At 34.5% G+C, this 23,074-nt stretch overlaps 2 protein-coding genes across 2 annotated transcripts; both read right to left on the reverse strand.

Moving 5' to 3' along the window:
• Positions 1-128: 128 nt before the first annotated feature.
• On the reverse strand, positions 129-3,106 carry LOC131352229 (guanylyl cyclase-activating protein 2-like). The gene is made up of 4 exons (XM_058388185.1): positions 2,906-3,106; positions 1,029-1,178; positions 600-705; positions 129-250 (listed from the first exon to the last, which is right to left on the reverse strand). Exons 1-4 carry the CDS (start codon positions 3,104-3,106, stop codon positions 129-131), a joined length of 579 nt encoding a protein of 192 aa, XP_058244168.1.
• A 2,592-nt stretch (positions 3,107-5,698) lies between these two features.
• LOC131352139 (guanylyl cyclase-activating protein 2-like) lies at positions 5,699-10,413 on the reverse strand. The gene is made up of 4 exons (XM_058388058.1): positions 10,210-10,413; positions 8,869-9,018; positions 8,505-8,604; positions 5,699-6,259 (listed from the first exon to the last, which is right to left on the reverse strand). The coding sequence occupies exons 1-4, from the start codon at positions 10,411-10,413 to the stop codon at positions 6,132-6,134; spliced, it is 582 nt and encodes a 193-aa protein (XP_058244041.1). The 3' UTR covers positions 5,699-6,131.
• Between the last annotated feature and the right edge of the window lie 12,661 nt (positions 10,414-23,074).

A 23,074-nucleotide genomic window follows, 5' to 3' on the forward strand; every position in this document is an offset into this window, starting at 1 on the left:
AATGAATTGGGCACTATATAAGAGCATAGAAGTAAGAACTGTAAAGATCTCTTCATGGTTGCATACGTCGTTACTTTTCAAAAGCTTACACACTTCCTTCAGCCAGCCTTCTGTTTCTTTGGAAGGTTTTATGAATTTTTAGGCTGGTGTTTGATGAACCAGCGAGTGGGTCGCAGGTCGAGGCGAAGCTGCTCCATCACCCATGAGTCTCTCTGAGCTCCTTCCATGAACTCCTCCAGTGAAATCTGACCTAGAAAATTAAATTAAATTAAATTAAATTAAATTAAATTAAATTAAATTAAATTAAATTAAATTAAATTAAATTAAATTAAATTAAATTAAAAGCACCTTGCAGCACAAATATATACTGGACATACACTTTATAAATCTGAATTTAAATTGGACTTATTTATTTATTTATTTATTTATTTATTTATTTATTTATTAATTGATTGATTGATTTAACTCTCTCTCTCTCTCTCTCTCTCTCTCTCTCTCTCTAATGGTTGTAAAATGCAGGTAAGGATAATGTAAATAAATAAATAAATAAATAAATAAATAAATAAATAAATAAACATTTTCAACTTTTGGAAACTTACCATCATGATTTAGATCAACAAGCTCAAAAATTCTGTCACTTATCTGGTCTGGATCGAGTTCTTCTGAGTCCGAAGGGTTCTCATACTTTCTTAACTTGTAGATTATCTGAAGACAGAAATATTGTGAAAAAAAGGTTGAAATACTCGTGCTGTAATGAAGCGATTACAAAATATATTTTAATGCCAGTCTCTCTGCTCCGAAAGTCTAAAATTGCGAAATGTTTCTTTTTTCTTTTTTTGATTTCTTTATTACATGAAGTATTTGCGCTGCCCCATTTTTTGCTTTTCCTCCGTGATCAACTCCATCGTCACGTCCTCTAATCACATGCTCTAGTGGAAAGTTTAAAACTATATCTCAATAATACAATGCTCGCTCTTTATCCAGCTGTTTCAGTATTCCAGATGTGCCACTGAATTCACTACAGCTACCTTGATCACATGCGCCACTTCCTGTCTGTCCAGTCGTCCATTTCCGTCCCTGTCATAAACTTTGAAGGACCACTTCAGTTTATCCTCCAGCTTCCCACGAAGGACCAGATGCAATGCAGCCACATACTCCATGAAGTCTATGATGTTATCCTGAAAACGTCACGGTGCACTGTCTTAGTCCGCAGCTTGTAAAACGACTGCTGCTGCTTGTAAAAGAAACTGCTGCTTACTAAGCAAATAAATAAATAAATAAAAACTATCAGTGTAATTACTTTCTTAGTGTCTGACACTGGAGATTCTTCCACTAAACTAACTAACTAACTAACTAACTAACTGACTAACTAACTAACTAACTAACTAAAAAACTATTTTTGTAGTGACTTTCTAAGTGTCTGACACTAGAGACTCATTTCACTAAACTAACTAACTAACTAACTAACTAACTAACTAACTAACTAACTAACTAACTAACTAAAAAAACTATCCTTGTAGTAACTTTCTAAGTGTCTGACACTGGATATTCTTCCACTAAACTAACTAACTAGCTAACTAACTAACAAAACTATCCTTGTAGTAATTTTCTAAGTGACTGACACTAGAGACTCATTTCACTAAACCCACTAACTAACTAACTAACTAACTAACTAACTAACTAACTAACTAACTAACTATCCTTGTAGTGACTTTCTAAGTGTCTGACACTAGAGACTCATTTCACTAAACTAACTAACTAACTAACTAACTAACTAGCTAACTAACTAACTAACTAACTAACTAACTAACAAAAAAACTATCCTTGTGGTGACTTTCTAAGTGTCTGACACTAGAGACTCATTTCACTAAACTAACTAACTAACTAACTAACTAACTAACTAACTAACAAAAACTATCCTTGTAGTAACTTTCTAAGTGTCTGACACTGGATATTCTTCCACTAAACTAACTAACTAGCTAACTAACTAACAAAACTATCCTTGTAGTAATTTTCTAAGTGACTGACACTAGAGACTCATTTCACTAAACCCACTAACTAACTAACTAACTAACTAACTAACTAACTAACTAACTAACTAACTAACTAACTAACTAACTAACTAACTATCCTTGTAGTGACTTTCTAAGTGTCTGACACTAGAGACTCATTTCACTAAACTAACTAACTAACTAACTAACTAACTAACTAACTAACTAACTAGCTAACTAACAAAAAAACTATCCTTGTGGTGACTTTCTAAGTGTCTGACACTAGAGACTCATTTCACTAAACTAACTAACTAACTAACTAACTAACTAACTAACTAACTAACTAACTAACTAACTAACTAACAAAAACTATCCTTGTAGTAACTTTCTAAGTGTCTGACACTGGATATTCTTCCACTAAACTAACTAACTAGCTAACTAACTAACAAAACTATCCTTGTAGTAATTTTCTAAGTGACTGACACTAGAGACTCATTTCACTAAACCCACTAACTAACTAACTAACTAACTAACTAACTAACTAACTAACTAACTAAAAAACTATCCTTGTAGTGACTTTCTGAGTGTCTGACACTGGCGACACATTCCAACAAACAAACAAACAAATAAAAAAAGAATAAATAAATTAAAATAAATATCTTTGTAGTGACTTTCTTAGTGTTTGACACTGGAGACACATTCCAATAAATAAATAAATAAACTAAAAATAATTAAACAAACAAACAAACAAACAAACAAATAAATAAATAAACAGATATATTAGAATTAGCACAATAATATACATTTCTCTTACTTCTGACCAATCAGGACCAAGAAATCAACCATTCTGTGACACAATAATCCACATGAATCCACCTGCTCTCTGTATCAGATGATATTTACCTGATACGTACATGGTTAGTATCGAATGACCGAAACAGATTCTCCATGTAAGCAGATTCTTCGACGGACGAGTCGCACGTGATCCCGAAGATCCGTTTGAATTCATGCAGGTGCAGGTTTCCACTCGGACACTCGCTCGCAAACTTCCTGTACATCTCCTGAATCTGGGAAAGAGCTACTTCACTGGTCTCTGTGCTCTGCGACTGTCCCATTATCCCGTAATATCCCAGCTGTGGATTTACTGTATGCAGGTAAAATCACACGTGTAAAAATGTTCCGCTGCATTGCTCTGGTTCGTGATGATCCATGGTGTCATAGGCATCGTCTCTGGAGGGTAGAAGATGAAGTGAGCCCCTTGGCTGCTGTTAGTGGATTAAGTCTTGAGTGTTTGGTATTTTTAGACGCAGGTTTCAATCCAATAGTGTTTCAGTGGTCTCTGTTTAATCCCTAGCTTGCGTGGTAGAGGGTCCCTAATGTGTGGAGACAATCTAGATTCTTCTTCGAGAACTTCCATGGCAACAATCACTAATAAATGACAGAAAATGAACAAATCCAAGCAAAATTTTGAAAGTTCTGTGTTGTACTTTAATATAATTTTTTAAATAGTATATGATTAATCCATTCCTTTGTCGATTTGGATGTATCCTTTGTGTCATTGTCCTGCTGACAGCTAAATTTCATCTTTTTATCTTCATCCTCAGTAACAGACACCTGAAGGTTTTGCAGCTCTAAAGTATGATGCTGCCACCACCATGCTACACGTCATGGAGGTGTGTACGTGAGGACAGCAACATAATCTCACATACAGCCTCATAATCCCGGAGGTAATTTGTTAATTTGATCCCTTCACACACACACACACACACACACACTTGCTTACAAACTTAGGAACTAACAACTGTCCCAGTGTCACAATAGAGATGATGTCATTCTTTCTTCCAAAGCACTTCCCCCCCCCCAGTTTTTAATTAAGGTTGATTTATTTTTCTTTAAAAATTGCTCCTTGTTTTTTATTGGCTTATTTAATTTCAATTTAAATGTGATTAATATTAAATAAATGTAATTAATAATTTATATTCAAATGATTTAAAGCTGCTCTTTATTTTTCATCTGTAAAGTCAACTGTCAACTGTCATCTGTCAACCAATTTTATTTTTAATTAAATTTTATTTTTATATTATTTATTTATTTATTTTTTACAGTTTCCAAATGGACTTCCTTTGTTTTAAGTTTTAAAGTTGTTATTAATAGTTTTCAGGGTCACTAAGCCCTCTCATAAGATTATTGCTATGGCATGTGCTGCCACCTTCTGGAATTTCTTGTACATTACACATAAAATATTGAAAGTAAGTAAAACTAATTCTCAATAATAATAATAATAATAATAATAATAATAATAATAATAATAATAATAATAATAATAATAATAATAATAATTGTTGTTGTTATTATTATTAAAATGAATGATGACATTTAAGGAAATTAACAAAATATTTATTTATTTATTTATTTATTTAAGATGATGTCTTATTCTTTCTATTGAATTTTTAACTTTTTAGAATTTTAAATAGTAACATAAAAATACTTTTCTTTTTTTTTTTTCCTTTTTTTTACTCAGAAGCCATGATGTGCGCAAACTTGTACACCAGGCTTAACTCCCATCCTGTTCAATTGTCTTTCCAGGATTTAAAGCCTTGCTATTAATTAAGAGAACTTTGACAACAGCTTCTTCTGTGCTGCACTCATGTACAGGAACAATCAGGCTGAAAACAATAGCCTACTCATTATCCCTTATGCAAGAAGATGATTAGTCACAAAACTCTGTTACATAACCGGCTCATCTCACTCTGAATCCCACTTCTTCAAGGGGCATTTTAATCCTCCTGCACTTACCTCGCCCTTGTGCCATTGTAATGATGTGTCATTTGGAAATGAGTCGACTCTCTGATCCGATTCGTTTAGGTGAACTCTGGGAGTCAAATGTGGGATTTGACACTAAGAGTCGACTCTTACTGGTGAGTCAATTCGAATGCACTGATTCACTTAAAAGAGTTGGAATTGCCATCACTACTGGAGACCCATCACCATTAGGACCTGGGCTAATCCTGTGAGGATAATCCATGGATCACATATTTATTATAAATCCTACAAAGGGCTTTAGACACAGGGGCAGATGGGCCTAGTGTTTGATGATGATGATGATGGTGATGATGATGATGAAGGGCTCAAAGGATATATTTTGGGAAGAGGACAAGCAAATCACAGTAAGGTGATATTTAAAAAGTAGTGTTACTCTGTATAATGTCAAGAGGGAGAGAGAGAGAGAGAGAGAGAGAGAGAGAGAGAGAGAGAGAGAGAGAGAGAGTATATGATCATGTAGATGAGCGGAGTTCAGCTTGAGGTCATGGTTCACTCCCGCTCTACTCACTCGTTTCATTAACAACATTATCGACTTAACAGTGTAGAATTAATTGAATTAATTGATCCCAAATAGTATTAAAGGTCAACCTGGTGAAACCAACCTTTAATGAATCCAACACTGACTTCAAAAGTCACAAAGCCTTCACAAAAACAGATATTAATTAAATTTTTTTTCAGTTATTTCTGTTGTATGTTAGTGAGGAAATCTAGTATGTATTGTGTAAATACTGTATAATAATAATAATAATAATAATAATAATAATAATAATAATAATAATATTAATAATAATAATAATAATAATATACAACTAATAAATACTTCTGATAATACATAAAATACATAAATGAACAATTCTCTTCTCACTTTTTTGTCATTCCTCCTTCATCGGTGCATAAAAATCCCAATCTATTCCCTGGTTATAGTTATATTAACCCTTTCAATCAAAGCCTCCACACTCCATAATTGACGTTATATCTGCATCTGTAAATGAGGACACAATATAAAATAATAAAGCATAGACAGTAATTCACAAAAGAAATCCACTGAAAAAAACTAAAAATACAAAACCCATTAAAATGTATGTGTATTATTATTATTATTATTATTTTTTATTATTATTCATACATTACAGCTACAAAGATGACATATTTAATACATAGTAAGTGCTTGAATAAGGCAATCCATTCATAACAGTTTTGTATTTATATTTATAGTATCAGTGGTGAAAATAACGGCTCTAATACAATCCAACTGACATACAACTTTACAACACAACTGATTTTCCCTGCAGATTTCCTGCAGAGACGTTTTTCATGTCAGAAGTGAGCGCTTTTCCTCCTCTGTTCCACCACCCAGCTGTATGGATTCATGTCTAAACGCAACATGTTAAGGATCCAGGGATCTTTCTGAGCCCCTGCTAAAAACTCCTCCAGTGTAATCTGACCTAAGAGAGACACACAGTCACCTAAACACACAGTAGTGTGGGGAAAAAAAGTAAAATTCTGTACACAATTTATTTTATTATTTTTTGAAGGTATTTTTTGACGTTATTTCTCATTATTATAACTTACTTTCACATAATAACACACTACTAAACTTGTTATTATATTGTAATAATAGTCATAATGAGGTGATAGTCATACTATGACTTAGTATCTTCTAGTCAGTATCATACTGTACACATTCATTATTTTTCATTTTTGCAGCTTACTAACTCATTATTATGACCTGCTAACTCGTCAGGGTCGCTAACTAACCCAGTTCAAAAAATGATCATGATATCATAATATCTCATTACAATTTGACATAGCAACTCATTATGACTTTCCTACTCACTATTTATAGATTTTGCCTCATTATTATAACCTAGCTAATTGTTATTTAAATATATTACCTACTTACCTACTCACTGTTTAAAGATATTACTTCATTATTATGACTTAAATACGCATTGTTTGCAGATATTACCTCATTATAACTTACCTACTCATTATTTAAAGATATTACCTCATTATTTCGACTTTCCTACTTATTATTTAAAAATATTACCTCATTATTATGACTTTCCTACGCATTATTTAAAACTATTACCTCATTAATATGAGTTAGATACACATTGTTTGCAGATATTACCTCATTATAACTTACCTACTCATTATTTAAAGATATTACCTCATTATTATGACTTTCCTACTCATTATTTATATATATATTACCTCAATATTATGACTTTCCTACTCATTATTTATATATATATTACCTCAATATTATGACTTTCCTACTCATTATTTAAAGATTTTACCTCCTTATTATGACTTAAATACTCATTGCCTAAAGATATTACCTCATTACTATGACTTACATATTCATTATTTATATATATATTACCTCAATATTATGCCTTTCCCACTGATTATGTTAAAATATTATCTCATTATAATTTACCTATTCATTATTTAAGGATATTACCTCATTATTATGTCTTTCCCTCTCATTATTTACAGCTATCACTTCATTATTATGACTTTCCCATTCGTTATTTAAAGCTATTACCTCATTATTTTGACTTACCTACTTATGATTTAAAAATATTACCTCATTATGACTTCCCTACTCATTATTTAAATATATTACCTCATTATTATGACTCTCCCTCTCATTCTTTAAAATTATTACCTCAATATTTTTGACTTTCCCACTGATTATTTAAAAAATATTATCTCATTATTATGTCTTTCCCTCTCATTATTTAAAGATATTACCTCATTATTATGACTTAAATACTTAATATTTAAAGATATTACCTCATTACTTTGACTTTCCTACTCATTTATTATAGATATTAATAGATGTTATGATTTTTCTACATATTATTTAAAGATTTTACCACATTACTATGAATTATTACTAATTATTTAAAACTATTACCTCATTATTATGGATATTATGGATATTACCTCCATATTATAACTGGCCTACTCATTATTTAAAAATATTACCTCAGTAAGACTTTCCTACTCATTATTTAAAGATATTACCTCATTGTTATAACTAACCTACTCATTATTGAAACACATTACCTCATTTCTTTATGACTTACCAACTATTTATTTAAAGATATTACCTCATTATTATGACTTTCCTACTCATTATTACAGCTTAACTCATTGTATTATGATTTCCTCAAGTTACTACTTCATTACTTTAAGATTGAAATAAATTTAATTTATTATTATCTCATTATTTGGACTTTCTTCCTCATTAATTTTTTCCTCACTTTAGTTACTTGTTTGTATGACTTGGTAACGTTTTTTTATTATGACTAGGTAATCATTAGTAGGACATATAAGTTACCAATTCATTATTTCATAATGTTATCTTTGTTATTATGACTAACCAAATGCTAATTACAAATTCCTACCTCAGTATTTCAAGACAATATCTCATTATCATTGACCTATTTAGATGTAGTGAGTTATAAATGAAGTCATAACAAATTACAATTTGCAGTTAATAAAGAGTTAGTATTGCAGCTAACAGTAAAGAGATAATATCTTGAGATATGAGATAATATCTTGAAACAGTTTAAGTCATAATAATGGGATAATATGTTGCAATTGCATTTATTTTTTCATTAAAGCAATTCACAAAGACATAAATGCGCATCACGTAGGTTTAGACTAGCTCACCATCTCCATCCACATCGACCACTTTGAAGATCCTTTCACAGATTTCATCAGGGGAAACCTCGGGATCTTTCCTGTTTACTTTCCTGACATGATATATAATCTGAAGTGAGACAGTTAATAGTTTGTAGCTGGAAAAAAAAAAACCCAGTCTGAAATATCTAATAAAACACTGTTATGATTTATTAGTATTGTTTAATGTGAATTTTATCTTCAAGGCATGTAAGTAAATCATGCATTAAACTTCTTAGGGTAAATTTACTGTGAACTGAATCATTCACTTTATTGTGATTATTTATTTCGTTTCAGCTAACACTTTACACTAGGATTAGAATTTTACTGTATAGAAACAATCAGAAAAACCTACTTCAACAATCGCTCTGAGTTCAGCTTTGTCTATAAAGCCGTTGCCGTCCTTGTCGTACACTTTGAATGACCATCTCAGCTTGTGCTCTAAATCTCCCCTGAACACCAAATTCAATGCAGCCACAAACTCCAAGAAGTCAATAGTGTTGTCCTGCAGGACATACAGCAAACACGGCTTTCACAATAGAGTCAAAAATAACACACAGTTAAGGTTTAACACTTTATACCTTTTCATATCACTTCATTCACATCCAATTTCACTTCATTCATTCAAACTTCTTTATGTTATGAGATCTGATCAATCTAACCTTAGCTTTATACACTGCTTTCATCAGGCACCGAAATGATCTTCTATCCTTGTTATAATAAATCTGGTTCAGTTCATCAGTTAATATCTAAATGTCTCACACTAAAAAACTGGTTCTATTTTGTAGCTTATTCACAGCTGATGTTTCATTGTAATAATGTCTTAGATGCTTCATTCTGTACTGCTTCCTACACAGGAGGCTATCGAGGACTCGAGGCACAACGCACCCAACAATCACTTTAGCTCAGACACTACAGATAATTTCGACTGTGAATCTCCAAAGCACTTTCTTTGTTTTTGTCTTTCAATTTTATGTCTTGCTGGCTCCATCTTTGGTCCTTTATACTCTCAGAAATAACAAAGCATTATATCTCCTTGTCCAGATTCTTTTGCAACTTTGTTACGTATCTTCATATGTCCAGAAAATTTAAGGGACCATCATTGAACTCTAAGGACCACTAAAAGGCATACTAAAGGCATACTACATGCACCTGCCCAGGTAATAGAGCTGTATTCTTATGTACCTTTGATGGTAGCATGATAACCCCACGGAGGAGTAGAGTTTGAATCCTTTATTTCAGACTAGTGTGATACGGGCCAAACAACAAAACCTGAACTGTTAGGAAAAATCTTTATGATAAAACAATTTAAGAATTCAACAACAGGATTTCCAATACATTTTTTCAACAAAACATCTGTTAACCTTTTCGAACCGAGGCCTACTGTTGAGCCTCTTGCTTGAGAAAGACAATTTGCCGAGTATCTCAAAAACCTACAATGTGTATTTGCACGTGGGATTCGCGTCAGAGAAAACAGAACAAAATAAATAAATAAATAATTCCCCTGACAAAATGTTTACAATTTTAGAGAGTATATTGCTTCGAATTCATGCAGAATCAGCCCAAAAACTCTTCTATAATTTCTCACCATTTAAATCATATATAGTTGATTAGTAAATGGAAAATTTGATCAAAATTCACTGAGATAAATAACGTTTAGGAGTCTTTAGAAAGACCAAACAATGCTGCACCTCACCCCGTTCTTGTCAAAAGCTCGAAACATACTCTCGGCATACTCCGATGCTTCCCCGGAGGGTCCAACTCCGAAGAACTTCTTAAATTCATGCAGGAACAAAAGGCCGCTAGGACATTCGGTCACAAACTTTTTATACATGTCCTGAAGTGTAATGACGTCAATCTCTGCATGTTCGGTTTTCTCCAGGTGCTGAGTTTGTCCCATGTTTGCTCTTTACGGTGTGTGCTTCTAAAATCCCATCCTGTATCCTGCTCTCACCGTGCAGCCGGATCACAGCCAAAGTTTAATGGAGATTAGTCTTGAGATGGTGGGAGTGAAGAAAAAGGAGGAGACCCAGTGGAGGAGGTCGGTGCGAGATAAATCACACAGTATAGACAGCACTGTCTCTGTTTCTTTCTATTATTCCACCTGAGACACAATACTTAGTGATTATTTCATTTACTGTGCTGTACAACATGAAACTCTTGTATTTACAATATTTTACAAGTATCAGGACTGAAGAAGTGTGGGGCTGAAAAACCAAAACGCACTTCCCTAACGCCGCTTTGTATTATACATACTTATCTAGAAAAAAAACAGTGAAACCAAAAAACTTCTCACTCATCAATACACATGACCTCATCCTCATTTGGGAGACACTGGACAGTAAATAATGTAACTGTTGATAATGTCCTATCTACAACAGCAACCAAGAGCTCTTGAGGAACTAATGAGTCAGGTAAATATTTTTTACATTTTCTTCTTCTTCTTCTTCTAAAGGATAGAAATAAGAAAAAATGGGTAAAAGGACCTACTTTAACAACTGTTCCACAAACGAGTTTGGTATGACTGCGAGCCAGACCTTCTCGTCCAACATCAGTGCCTGACCTCACAAATGCGCTTCTAGAGCAATGGGCAAAAATTCCCCTAAACACACTCCTAAACCTTGTGGAAAGCCTTCCCAGAAGAGTTGAAGCTGTTATAACTGCAAAGGGCGGGACAACTCCATATTACATTCATGTGCATGGAAAGGCAAACGTCCCAAAACTTTTGGAAATATAGTGTATACGTATGTCTTTGTTCACATCCAATCAGATCATTATACATTTTACCTTCTTATAAGATTTGATAAACCTATCATAAGCTTTAAAAATAACTTTCATCAGTCACCATTCACAAATGATCTTCTATCCTTGTTATAATAAATCCGGTTCAGCTCATCAGTTATCTGGAGTATATCTAGGTATCTCAGAGCAGAAGAATCTAAAGTAGAAAACTAGTTTCTATTTTTAGTTCATAGCTTTTTCACAACTTTAGCTGATGTTTCATTGTAAAAATGTATTAGATGCCACATAAAACATCCATCCTTCCATTTTCTGTAGCGTTTATCCCAAGTACAAATATCTTTTTAGTTCATATAAAGCTCACCAAAGCTTTATAAACTACTTTCATTTGTTACTTACGTTCACTGTATATTATTTTATTAAAGAAAGAGATATCTTCATAAATAATACTATAAACAATCATTCCCTCGCTCTTTTCCCGGACTCTTGTTTTACTAAGATAAAAAATTATGCAGAGAAACTGGAAAGAGTAAAGTCCTCAATCCTGAAGACTTGCAGTCATGTGTTCCAGGAGAGAAAACTTCCCATAAACGTTACATAATGTTACGTCTCAGAAAAACTTTTAGGTGTTATAGGCTTTTCTTCTAGGCTAAATCAGCATCCATTTATTCTTTATTAGATTTTAGATTATTTGTAGTGTAGCGCCTGTAATGTTGAACCAATGGCAGCTGAGAAAGGCGCTAACCTAGGTCCAAAGAGAGGTAGGCTATTCCTAATTCATGAGAACAACTTTATATTGAGTTGAACAGCTGACAATTTTATAGCCATTGAACAACAGCGCAAAAAAAAAGAGGCACTCCAATTTGTATTTAGAATAAAAATAAAGTAAAAGGAAGAGCTCTTCAAAATAAACAAGACGAAATTTAAAGAAAGAGTTCAGTTCCTAGTCATGTGGACTTGGTGTACCACTACTACGCCTGTTGTGTGTGAGTACTGTCTTATTTGGTACTTTTCATGCAAATCAATGTTCCTCTGATGACAGATCACCGACTGGCCGCCATCTTGATTCATCCAGACTTCCTTGTACTTTGAAAAAACAATCAGAATTCCAATAATAATCCAATAACATTGACAAATTTGCCTCAGTTCCTTGCTTTCAGCTGGTTTTCTGATAAAGGAAACCTTATTACTGCCTAAGAATGTACATGCAAGGCATTTTATATCTATTTAATAGTTTCATACCCAATTTCTGAAGCTTGTATTCGCTGACATTAACAGGAAGAAAATTTCAGGTAGAGGAAAATACTGGAAATTAGAGATTCTACTCTATTTAGACTCAGAGTGCCCCCTTTAGTGGGATGTGAAATTACAGTATTTTAGTAGCTCTTATTTCTCTAGGGGTTACAGGAGCATTTACGATACAAGTGTTTGAGCAGTTTTTTAAAGAAATACGTAATATCAAGCTATGAAATAAGGCGATTAAAATAATATCTATTAATTATTTTTTTACCAGAGGCTAAAAAATTCATTTCCTTCTGTTTTGTTGTGTTTATGTTCAGCGTTGAATGTCATGTCTCACTCCACAGTGGAGGTTAATATGAAGCTCATATGGAAGTAGAGACTCAGGACTTTAAGAATTTGTAGATTTTACTTTACTAGAGGCAATATATTTATAGATTTTTTTTCTTTTCACACAAATGTTTCTATCTTTAAAGTAAAGGTTGATATCAAACCCAATTCTGCTCTCTGAGATGCTCCAAGTGCCTTTTCTTCTAAAAATCAGCTCAAATTTCATCTTCATCCAGTAAAATTCAGTGTAAGGTTCTCCAACAGAGGGAAGAACACGCGTCTAAAACACACTGAAAGCCGACAGAGTCCTGACTCATTTTATATCAGACTCACAGACAGAACATCATTCATTTGTTTATACAGATGTCCCATAAGTCCATTTCCATTCTGCTGGTGTAATGGAACACCAGTGTCCTGCTAAAAAAAGGGTTAAAAGATGAATCTATTAGCACCCACTGTAAACCAAGCTCTTAATGAAAAGTACGGGATGATTTTAATCACCTCATAAACTCTTGAAATCAAGTCATCAGCGTGTACAGGATGGTTTTAATAGCAGACTTCAGAAATCTTACAGTTACATTCACACAAGTGCTTATTTCTAATGAATTATCAGAACACAGAAACTGGATTTAAACCAATAGATTGAGCTGTTTCACTTCTACAGAATGTTGTACAAGCAGGTTGATCACACCTTATGTCAAAGCTTATTTTTAGCACGCTGCTCAGAGGGAACAGAGAAACCTGCCATCTGATGACTAATAGGATTTACAGAGGGATTAATAACCGAGTACAAAAAGGACTAAATATATCAGATATATACAGCATTAGAATTAGAACGGGAAAGAGAGAACGATACACAGATCCTGATAATACTGTCCTTACAGAAAACGACCATTGTGGATAATCACATGATTCACCTGTGAGATTTTATTATATTTTATTTTCATAATATTTAATAATCTTTTCAATTTCAGGTCATGTATTTGTATTTTTCAAATCATTTTATTTTAATTTGATCAATAATTATCCAAAAAAAAACTCTTAAGAAATTCCATTTTCAGAAACTTTCATCTAAACAGAGAAAGGAATGAGCGTGTAAAATGTAACGGTCATCTAGAAGTGTTTATCAGATAGTTCACAGGCTCTTTGTGTAAAGTTTGATAGTAAGAGTATCGAGGATCTTAGTGATAAACATCTCTAAAACACGACACATCTCTATAAACTGCAACAACCAAGCTGAATCTGATCACAGTGTGTGTGTGTGTGTGTGTGTGTGTGTGTGTGGGGGATATAAATAATCACCAACAGGGGGTGCTGTCTAACAACACTCGTTTAAAACACTTCATATTACACGCTCAAGGTGACTGAGGAAAATAAAAACACACAAGACAATTGATAACAGAGCAGTTTTGTCTCTTATACAATGCTGCATTAATAAGGGCTTATAAAATTGAATCAGTCGAATATTCTGCTAAATTAAGCATCATTAATCACCTCTCTGAACAAATACTACTATTTAAAAATGATAAATAATTCAATAATAGGACAAATACATGATAAATAATGCAGTTGAGTTCATACGTTTACGTACACTTGTTGTAAAACCTTATTATTATTTTAAATAAGAGATTTTTATTGCAGTTTATTTATTTGGTCCTGGCCTTAATAAGCCATTTCCTCCAGTAAAAATCCTCCAGGTCCTACACATTATTTACACCACATTAAGAGCCAGGATGGTGTCAATTATTACGAACTAAGGAGTCATGAAGAGCTATCACAAAACATGAAAACAGTTGTTAATAACACACAGTGTTCAGAATGGAGCGTGTTTACACTTTTGAACCGGTTCATTTGTGTAAATTCATTTATTACTGTGTCTAGTGGACTTTATGTAAAGACATAGCGATATAGCTTATTCGGGTCAGGACTAAATACAAAACAAAACGCTGTTACTTTTTAAAAATCCCACTTATTATTATTATTATTATTATTATTATTAACATTTTTGCAGATACTACAAGGCGTGTATAAACTTATGATCTCAGGTGTATAAATCATACACTAAATAGTAAAACTGTTGATGCTAAATGTGTTGGTGTTAACAGTGTAGCTTAGCAAAGGCGTTTAATCGCCTCGCGCTCCGCTCCTCGCGCCATCTCGGGTTCATTAAGCAATATAAAATATGTCGAGAAAAGAAAATAAAAACAGTACGAAGTTCCACATTCATTAAGGAAGCAAAGTAGATCTTCACACAGCCAACCTGCTCTCCCAATTCCTCCATCAACTCCTCACCCTGTGCTCCACTCTCTCCGGTATACACACCTGACGCCATGCCGGAGAGACAACGGCGTCCCGCTCACTACACAATCACACGATTAAAGAAAACTATTTTAATCCTTTATTTTTTACTTAAAGACTGCGATTTCGCTTTTTTGTCATGGAAAAAAAAACCCAAATGGCAGAAGAGTGTAAAAAAAAAATAAGAAACGCTTGGAAGAATACAAAACCCCTATTCTGGGCTGCCTCACTTTGCGCATGCGCGATGAGAGAGCGTGCCCGGTCTCTGACCTCAGGCCCTTACAGACCCCCGCCCCCTCCCCCGGGGTTACGTCACAGAACCAGAACGCTCAAAACAAAAAAAACGCCGTCACATATAATCTGTGAGTCCGAGAAAGAGACGATACTGCAAGATGTTTAAAAGACTTAGAAAACTATTTCAACGAAGGAGCCACGATTTGGAGAAACGTGTTCCTCAGCTGGAGGCTGCTTTGGCATTAGAGCAAGAGCAACGGGAGCAGGAAAAAGAGAAGATGCAGGGCATGGAGGAGAGGACTACTGCACTTTTGCAGAGCATCGCTGGGCTGGAGGCTTCCCTGAATGTCTGTGAGGAACAGAAGATGGTTGCAGAGCTGGAGAGAGAAAGCTTGCTGAGAGACCGAGAGAAACTTGAGAAACATGTTGCTCAGCTGGAGGAGACTTTAGCTTCAGAAAGAAAGCGTCTAGAGCAGGAAAAAGAGGAGAAGATGCAGGGCATGGAGGAGAGGACTACTGCACTTTTGCAGAGCAGCACTGGGCAGGAGGCTTCCCTGAATGTCTGTGAGGAACAGAAGATGGTTGCAGAGCTGGAGAGAGAAAGCTTGCTGAGAGACCGAGAGAAACTTGAGAAACATGTTGCTCAGCTGGAGGAGACTTTAGCTTCAGAAAGAAAGCGTCTGGAGCAGGAAAAAGAGGAGATCAAGCAGGAAATGGAGAAGAGGACTACTCCACTTCTCCAGAACTTCATGTTCGAGGCTTCCCGGTATTTCATTGAGGAATGGGAGAAGACTAACCTACTGGAGAGAGAGAGCTTGCTGAGCGACCGAGAGCAACTGCAGAGTCGTGTTGATCAGCTGGAGGTCATTCTGGCTTTTGAGCGAGAGGAACATGAGCAGGAAAAAGAGAAAGCAGAGGAGAACACTACTGCTTTACTCCAAAAAATCGCCAGGTTGGAGGCTTCCCTGAATGAGAAACATGAGAAAACTTTAGTACCGGAGAGAGATAGCTTGCTGATAGATGGAGAGCAACTGCTGAAATGTTTTGGTCAGCTGGAGGCCGCTTTAGCTTCAGAAAGAGAGCAACGGGAGCAGAAAAAAGAGAAGATAAAGGAGAAGACTAATGCTCTCCTCAAGAACATCATCAGACTTGAGGATTCCATGAAGGTCTTTGATGAACGAGACCAGGAACATGAGAAGACGAAGCAGGATGCCAGCAATAAGAACACAGCCAGTGATATGAACAGCAACGAGTACATCATCAACAATGATCAACAACAATCAGAAACATAAAACTAATACTTAATATTATAAGTACTAATACTTATATATATAATATAATGTATACGTACACACACACACACATATATTAGGGCTGTCAATAGATTAAATTTTTAATCGCAATTAATCGCACCCTTTTTGTGTTATTAACTGTGATTAATCGCACACTTATAGTGAAATTAAACATACGCCTTTTATTTTGTTTAACATGTCGGTTTGGTTTGCTACTCATCAGTTTGCTAGTAAAACCTGTGATGTGCTTTGCTTTTAAATGATCCTCATTACAGTGTATGCACACAGAGATGCGTACTATCTGTGGTAGCATTCAGTCTCTGTTGTGTTCACACTGCATGATGGATCGGAGACAGGAGCCTTCACACTGCATGACTTCACAATAGGAAGAATCGCCAACAACTCTGTCTGGTACGCAAACTGCATTTCACAACTGAAATAATAAGGAAATAACTCAAGATCACACGTAAGATCAGAGTTCTCCAAGAGACTAGAAATAGACAAAAAAGTTCACGAGCCAAATGGTCAGTGCGGGGAACAAGGATTGTGCATTCTGCAGATGTGAACAAATGAATAATTTTGCCTTGTGCTGCTGCTGATGCGGCTGATCAAGCAAATGCTTCTGCTTTATTTCTGTTTGATGCTATTGTACAGCTTATTTATTCTGATATAACTATATTTAAGACATTTTTTTCTGATAAAAACCTATAATCTCTACTAAACTATAATATTATGCTCCAGCCGAAGCCATGCTTGCTGATATTGTGGAATTTTGTATTAATCACATGCGTTAATGCTGACAGCCCTAATGTGTATGTATATATATATATATATATATATATATATATATATATATATATATATATATATATATATATAAAATATACATATATAAGAGACCCAGCCATTCATTTTTGTCCCCTGTAGTGCACATTAATTTTTTGCTCATACCTCTCATACTATGCATTTCACACTATTAGTTCATGTCCTTCCTTAAAAAAGACATTTGGCCCTTTAAAATGGTGTCACATGTGAGGGGGTGTGGCCTTGCCAACTTCCTGATTTTGTCTTTTCACAATGGCTGCCATTGGGACGAGCACATTTCATGGAAGAAAGAAAGGTAAGGTCTTGATGCCCGATGAGACCTGAGATGGGCACAGGCTCCCTGTGACCCGAGGATAGATCGGATAAGTGGTACAGACGATGAAATGAAATGAAAGAAAGGTAAGCACAATATTCATTATTAAAATGCTTTTTTAACATTATTTTTTGCTTGTATATAATAAGTAAATATTTCAGCAATATTTGAGTAATTTTCCAAGCTAAGCTTATTTATTTTTTTAGGGAAAACAGCTAATGTATAAATGTCCACTGTAGTGGACGTCAGGACTTTGTACTCATGTTTATTTCACTTTTTTGTAGTAGACAGTTCTATGACAGAGGCTGAGAAGATTCTGTATAAAATTATTGATGGAGATTCAGATATAGATTTGTCAGATGTTATGGGAGAGAGCATGAGGAGGATGAGACAGGTGGGAGTGATCACTCGGAGGAGGAGGAGTCTGATGAAGTAGACCATGATGGAGAGCCAGATGATGAAGTGTGCCGTCGTCCTCTCTGGGTCAAAACCAGCATGTAGGGTTCTTTAATCAATGCAAAATATATATATATTAAATTCCTACTGAGAAATGTTTCAGGAAATAGCTTTCAAATAGCTTTTTTAATTTCAATAATTAATTAAACACATACATACTAAGATGATTATATGAAATTTGGTTCACATCTGTTCTCAGGTGAGCTCTTCAGCATTTTATAACTTTAACTGTGTGCTTTGTCTTTCTCCTAAGGTTCATGCCTGTGTTGGATGAGTGTGTGATTAAAAGGGATGAATCTGTACTAAGCCGTAGAGACTGGAGCCCACTCCAGTACTTCCAGCAGTACATTGATGAGAAACTTATAAAGGATCTATCCATGTTCACCAATCAGCGCATGGTACAGGATACAGTCTGCAGCCTGAAAACAACTCCGGAATTCTTTGGATGGCGAAATCATAAGCTATGAAAGAATACTCTCATTAAAAATGAAATAAAAAAAAGAGGAATAAATGCAAAAATGAATGAAATAAAAAGAAAAGAAGTTGAATAAAATGAAATGGAAAAAAAATTGTTCCCTATTCAGAACAATGAAATCCTGTTGTCCACTACAATGGACATGTTATAAAATTGAAAGAAAATAAAGTTAAAAAAAAAATCCTTTGCAATGTATTTTTTTTTACCACCCCAACACTTAATTTATATTAAAAAAAAATAAGGCATCAAAACAGATACTGCACAGTCTATGACTCTTACGAAGAAAGATCTGAACTATCGTTTAACATTTTTCGCATGTTTTCACAACTTTTTAACGGGAGCACTCAACACTCACCTCTCCTCAGCAAGGCTTCTGCCTAGATTTCACCAAAATCCAGACCATACTGCTGAATGAATCAGTCAAAACCTAGGAACATACAACATCTACTGTGAAAAACCCGGCACAGGGTTACTGTAACCTCTAAGCCTTACTACCAGCTGTATAAACCACCTACTAAATAGGTTCAGAGAGAGCGTAAGGGTGATCAGGCCTTAGTCCCTCTTAGATTAATATGATGCCTTTACACCATACAACCTCCCTTCCATCTTAAACACAAAATATCTCACATATAGCTTTTTCTCTTGTAACATGTTATATATACACATACACACATGTTGACTGCATATGCACAACATCCTATAGGTTCTGTACAGGAAACATGATCAGTTCATCTCCCGAGTTGTTCGTTCATCACGTGACAGCCTCATAGGCTTCGGCTCTGCAGTCTGGGGCCTTTGGGTCCGAGTCGTTCGTTTGTTCATCACGTGACCACTTCCTGGATCGGTATTTTACGGTCATTAATATTAATGTAATGTATAATATTTAGGAATGATCCTAAAATCAAAAGATGTGCAATGAACATTTATTGAAAAATAAAAAAAGTTCTGTTCATGTTCCTGTCAGTCTGGTTTTGACCTTGCTTGATTTATAGTTTTGTTTTATTTTAAAATGTTTGTGTACAGCGCATCCGCAAAGTATTGCCTTTTTCCACATTTTGTTATGTTACAGTCTTATTCCAAAATGGATTCAATTCATTATTTTCCTCAAAAAATTCTACAAACAATAGCCCATAATGACAACATGAAAGAAGTTTGATTGAAATCTTTACAAACTCATTAAAAATAAAAAAAAACAAGTCTTTTTGAGTATGATGCTACAAGCTTGGCACACCTATCTTTGGGCAGTTTCTCCCATTCTTCTTTGCAGGACCTCTCAAGCTCTCAAGACAGCACTGTTACTGTGTCTGCTTCTTTCTATCTTTAGTTGTTTTCTCTAAAATTGATGGATAAATTTGAAATTAGACAGCAGGCGATTTCTCCACAAAGAAATTTTTCTCACTCTAAATATATAACATTTATGTGTCTGTATGAAAGAAGGATATTATTAGTGAGGTACAAGGTGACATCACATGGGTTGAACAAAAAAAAAAAAAAGGCATATAACCAGGTCACAGTTCTGGAGAAATGTTCACTTATATTTAATTTGATGATAATGCAAGTCAAATAACCCAAGAGACAAATCCAGAAAGTCAGCTCAAAATATTCCCATCGTGCAAAAGGTTTGGCAGTAGTTGCAAAGAATAAATCCCACAAAGTTAATCCAAAAAGAATACAAAAGGTTCACAGGAGTCCAGTAATTCCTATTGGTCCACATAGTAAATCCAGAAGGCATTCAAAAGAGCCTTTGTCAAGAAATCAAAACAACAAGGCACAGGTGACACCTTTTAGACATAATGACAGAGACTGAAAACCAATAAAAAGGCAGTGGGGACCTCTAGTGGCCAGAAATAAAGTCCACAACCCTGACACACACTAAACCATCCATCCATTTTCTATACCTGCTTTATTCCTAATTAGGGTCACAGGGATCTGCTGGAGCCTTTCCCAGCACATACTGGGTGAAAGGCAGGGCTACACCCTGGACAGGTCACCAGTCCATTGCAGATAACCACACACACAATCACATGGGCAATTTAGAATTACCAATCAACATGTTTTTAGACTGTGGGAGGAAACCAGACTACCTGGAGTAAAGCCATGCAGGCACTGGGAGAACATGCAAACTCCACACAGAAAGGCCCCTGCCTGTTTGCACCAGGGATTCAAACCCAGGACTTTCTTACTGTGAGACAACAGTGCTAACCACTAAGCCACCATGCTGCCCCACAGCAAACCAAAAACAAAAAAATAGAACGACATGACACTTAGTGCTTGCTAATTTTATTTATTTATTTATTTATTTATTTCAGTGCTGTACAACATGACACACATGCATTTACAATATTTTACAAGTTTCAGGACTGAAAACATTTCCAGCATTTTGCAGATGCCCTTATCCAGAGAGACTTACAATTCATCACATCTTTTATACAGCTGATCAGTTGATGGTTAAGAGTTAACTACACCTTAACCACAACATTACACTAAAGTCTTAACCAAAGAATTAACCATAGTCTACTGCCCATATTATTTTTTATGATATATCTGCATTAATGATGCTATAAATGATATAATTTGCTTACCAGACCCTAATTCTGCTTTTTAAGACAAATATTCAATTCAATCCAATTTCTTTGTATAGTGCTAGAAAAATTATAAAGTTAATTCATTATCTATCCCTACAATTTATCCCTAACGAGGAAGCCTAAGGTGATGGTGGCAAAGAAAACTCTCCGAGATGATATGAGGAGGAAACCTTGAGAGGAACCAGGCTCAGAATGTTGTTGTTGTATAAAGGATAGAAATAAGAAAAAAACAGGGTAGTAGGACCTACTTTAACAACTGCTCAACAAACAAGTTCAGCTTTGTCTCTAAAGCCATTTCTGACGATGCCGTACATCTCAGCTTGTGCTCTAAATCTCCCCCGAACACCAAATTCAGAGCAGCCACAAACTACAGGAAGTCAGCAGTGTTGTCCTGAAGCTCAGACAGCAAACACGACTTTCACAATAAGGTCAAAAAATGCAAGATTAATAGTACTCCAGACTCCGACTAAATAAATGTGAACTCACACGCAAATATCTAACATGAGGTTAAAGTTTAACACATTTTCATATCACTTCATTCACATCCAACCAGATCAACATCATTCATTCAAACTTCTTATAAGATTTGATAAACCTATCCTTAGCTTTATAAACTACTTTCATCGGTCATCATTCACAAATAATCTTCTGTCCTTGGTTACAACAAATCTGGTTCAGCTCATCATATCCAAGTGTCAAACAGCGGAAGAATCTAATCGATGAAATTATTTATTTATTTATTTATTTATTTATTTTTAACACATACACTCACACCTAAGGCATTTAAGGCATGTGCTTTTTGATAAGTAGCTAAGAAGGAACATTTTGCAATTAAGTACATTTTATTCATAAAGCATTTTTAATGAAAGATGCCTAAAGTGTTATGTAACACCACATACCTTCCATTCACTATATACACCAAAGCCCCAGGTTACTCAGCCTTATATATTAAATATATTATTTAATATATATATATATATATATATATATATATATATATATATATATATATATATATATATATATATATATATATATATATATATATATATATATATATATATATATATATATATATATATATATATATATATATATATATATATATATATATATATATAATTAATAACAATTAATATGAACAGGTATCGCGGTTGCGGGACAATCAGCGAGGAAACGCCAGAAACAGCAACTTTAATGTCATCATGGATGAAAAGAAAGAAAGGAGATGTGAGTTGGTTGATTTCAGTAAATTAGCTCCGGTCAGGATAATCATATTTACTGTCTACACCTGTTGATGTTAGCCTAACGGTGACTGAGCTAACGTTAGCATACACTGTTGTTGCTAGGCAACGTCAGACTGTTAGCTAAATATGTAATGTAGATCATTATGTGTGCCATGAAAACGAGTTAAACTTTAAACCGCGTATTTTCTCTCAGCAATGGATGACCAGCAGACTCATGTTTATGAATAAAAGAGAATTTTTTAAAGTAATGATCAACAAATAGTGCTGTAGCACACACAGTTTCTAAAAGCTTTTTGCTTTTTCTATTCTAAACCCCTGCAGTTTGGTGGATGTGTCTCTGACAACGTCCTCTTCAACAAGTGATTTATTTTACATACATCCAGGTACAGAGGTTAGTTTGAAATAAAAGTTTAACAGAGGAAATCGAGTCTCACATGATTTACATTTTGTTCACATACAAAACATTAATGGTGAACATTTTTGACTTTATAAAATGATTCTCTCCAGTCTCTGTGATCGGCCCCTATT

This window comes from Hemibagrus wyckioides, linkage group LG04 (assembly GCF_019097595.1).
Source record: "Hemibagrus wyckioides isolate EC202008001 linkage group LG04, SWU_Hwy_1.0, whole genome shotgun sequence".
NCBI classification, from domain to species: Eukaryota; Metazoa; Chordata; class Actinopteri; order Siluriformes; family Bagridae; genus Hemibagrus; species Hemibagrus wyckioides.

Excerpts from the sequence above, each read along its gene's own strand:
- LOC131352139 (XM_058388058.1), bottom strand. The coding sequence starts at position 10,413 with ATGGGACAAACTCAGCACCTGGAGAAAACCGAACATGCAGAGATTGAC. Across the intron at positions 8,605-8,868 it reads AACTCAGAGCGATTGTTGAA|ATTATATATCATGTCAGGAA; the intron begins GTAGGTTTTTCT and ends GTCTCACTTCAG. Across the intron at positions 6,260-8,504 it reads GGTCGATGTGGATGGAGATG|GTCAGATTACACTGGAGGAG; the intron begins GTGAGCTAGTCT and ends TGTCTCTCTTAG.
- LOC131352229 (XM_058388185.1), bottom strand. The coding sequence starts at position 3,106 with ATGGGACAGTCGCAGAGCACAGAGACCAGTGAAGTAGCTCTTTCCCAG. Across the intron at positions 706-1,028 it reads AAGTGGCGCATGTGATCAAG|ATAATCTACAAGTTAAGAAA; the intron begins GTAGCTGTAGTG and ends TTCTGTCTTCAG. Across the intron at positions 251-599 it reads TGTTGATCTAAATCATGATG|GTCAGATTTCACTGGAGGAG; the intron begins GTAAGTTTCCAA and ends TTAATTTTCTAG.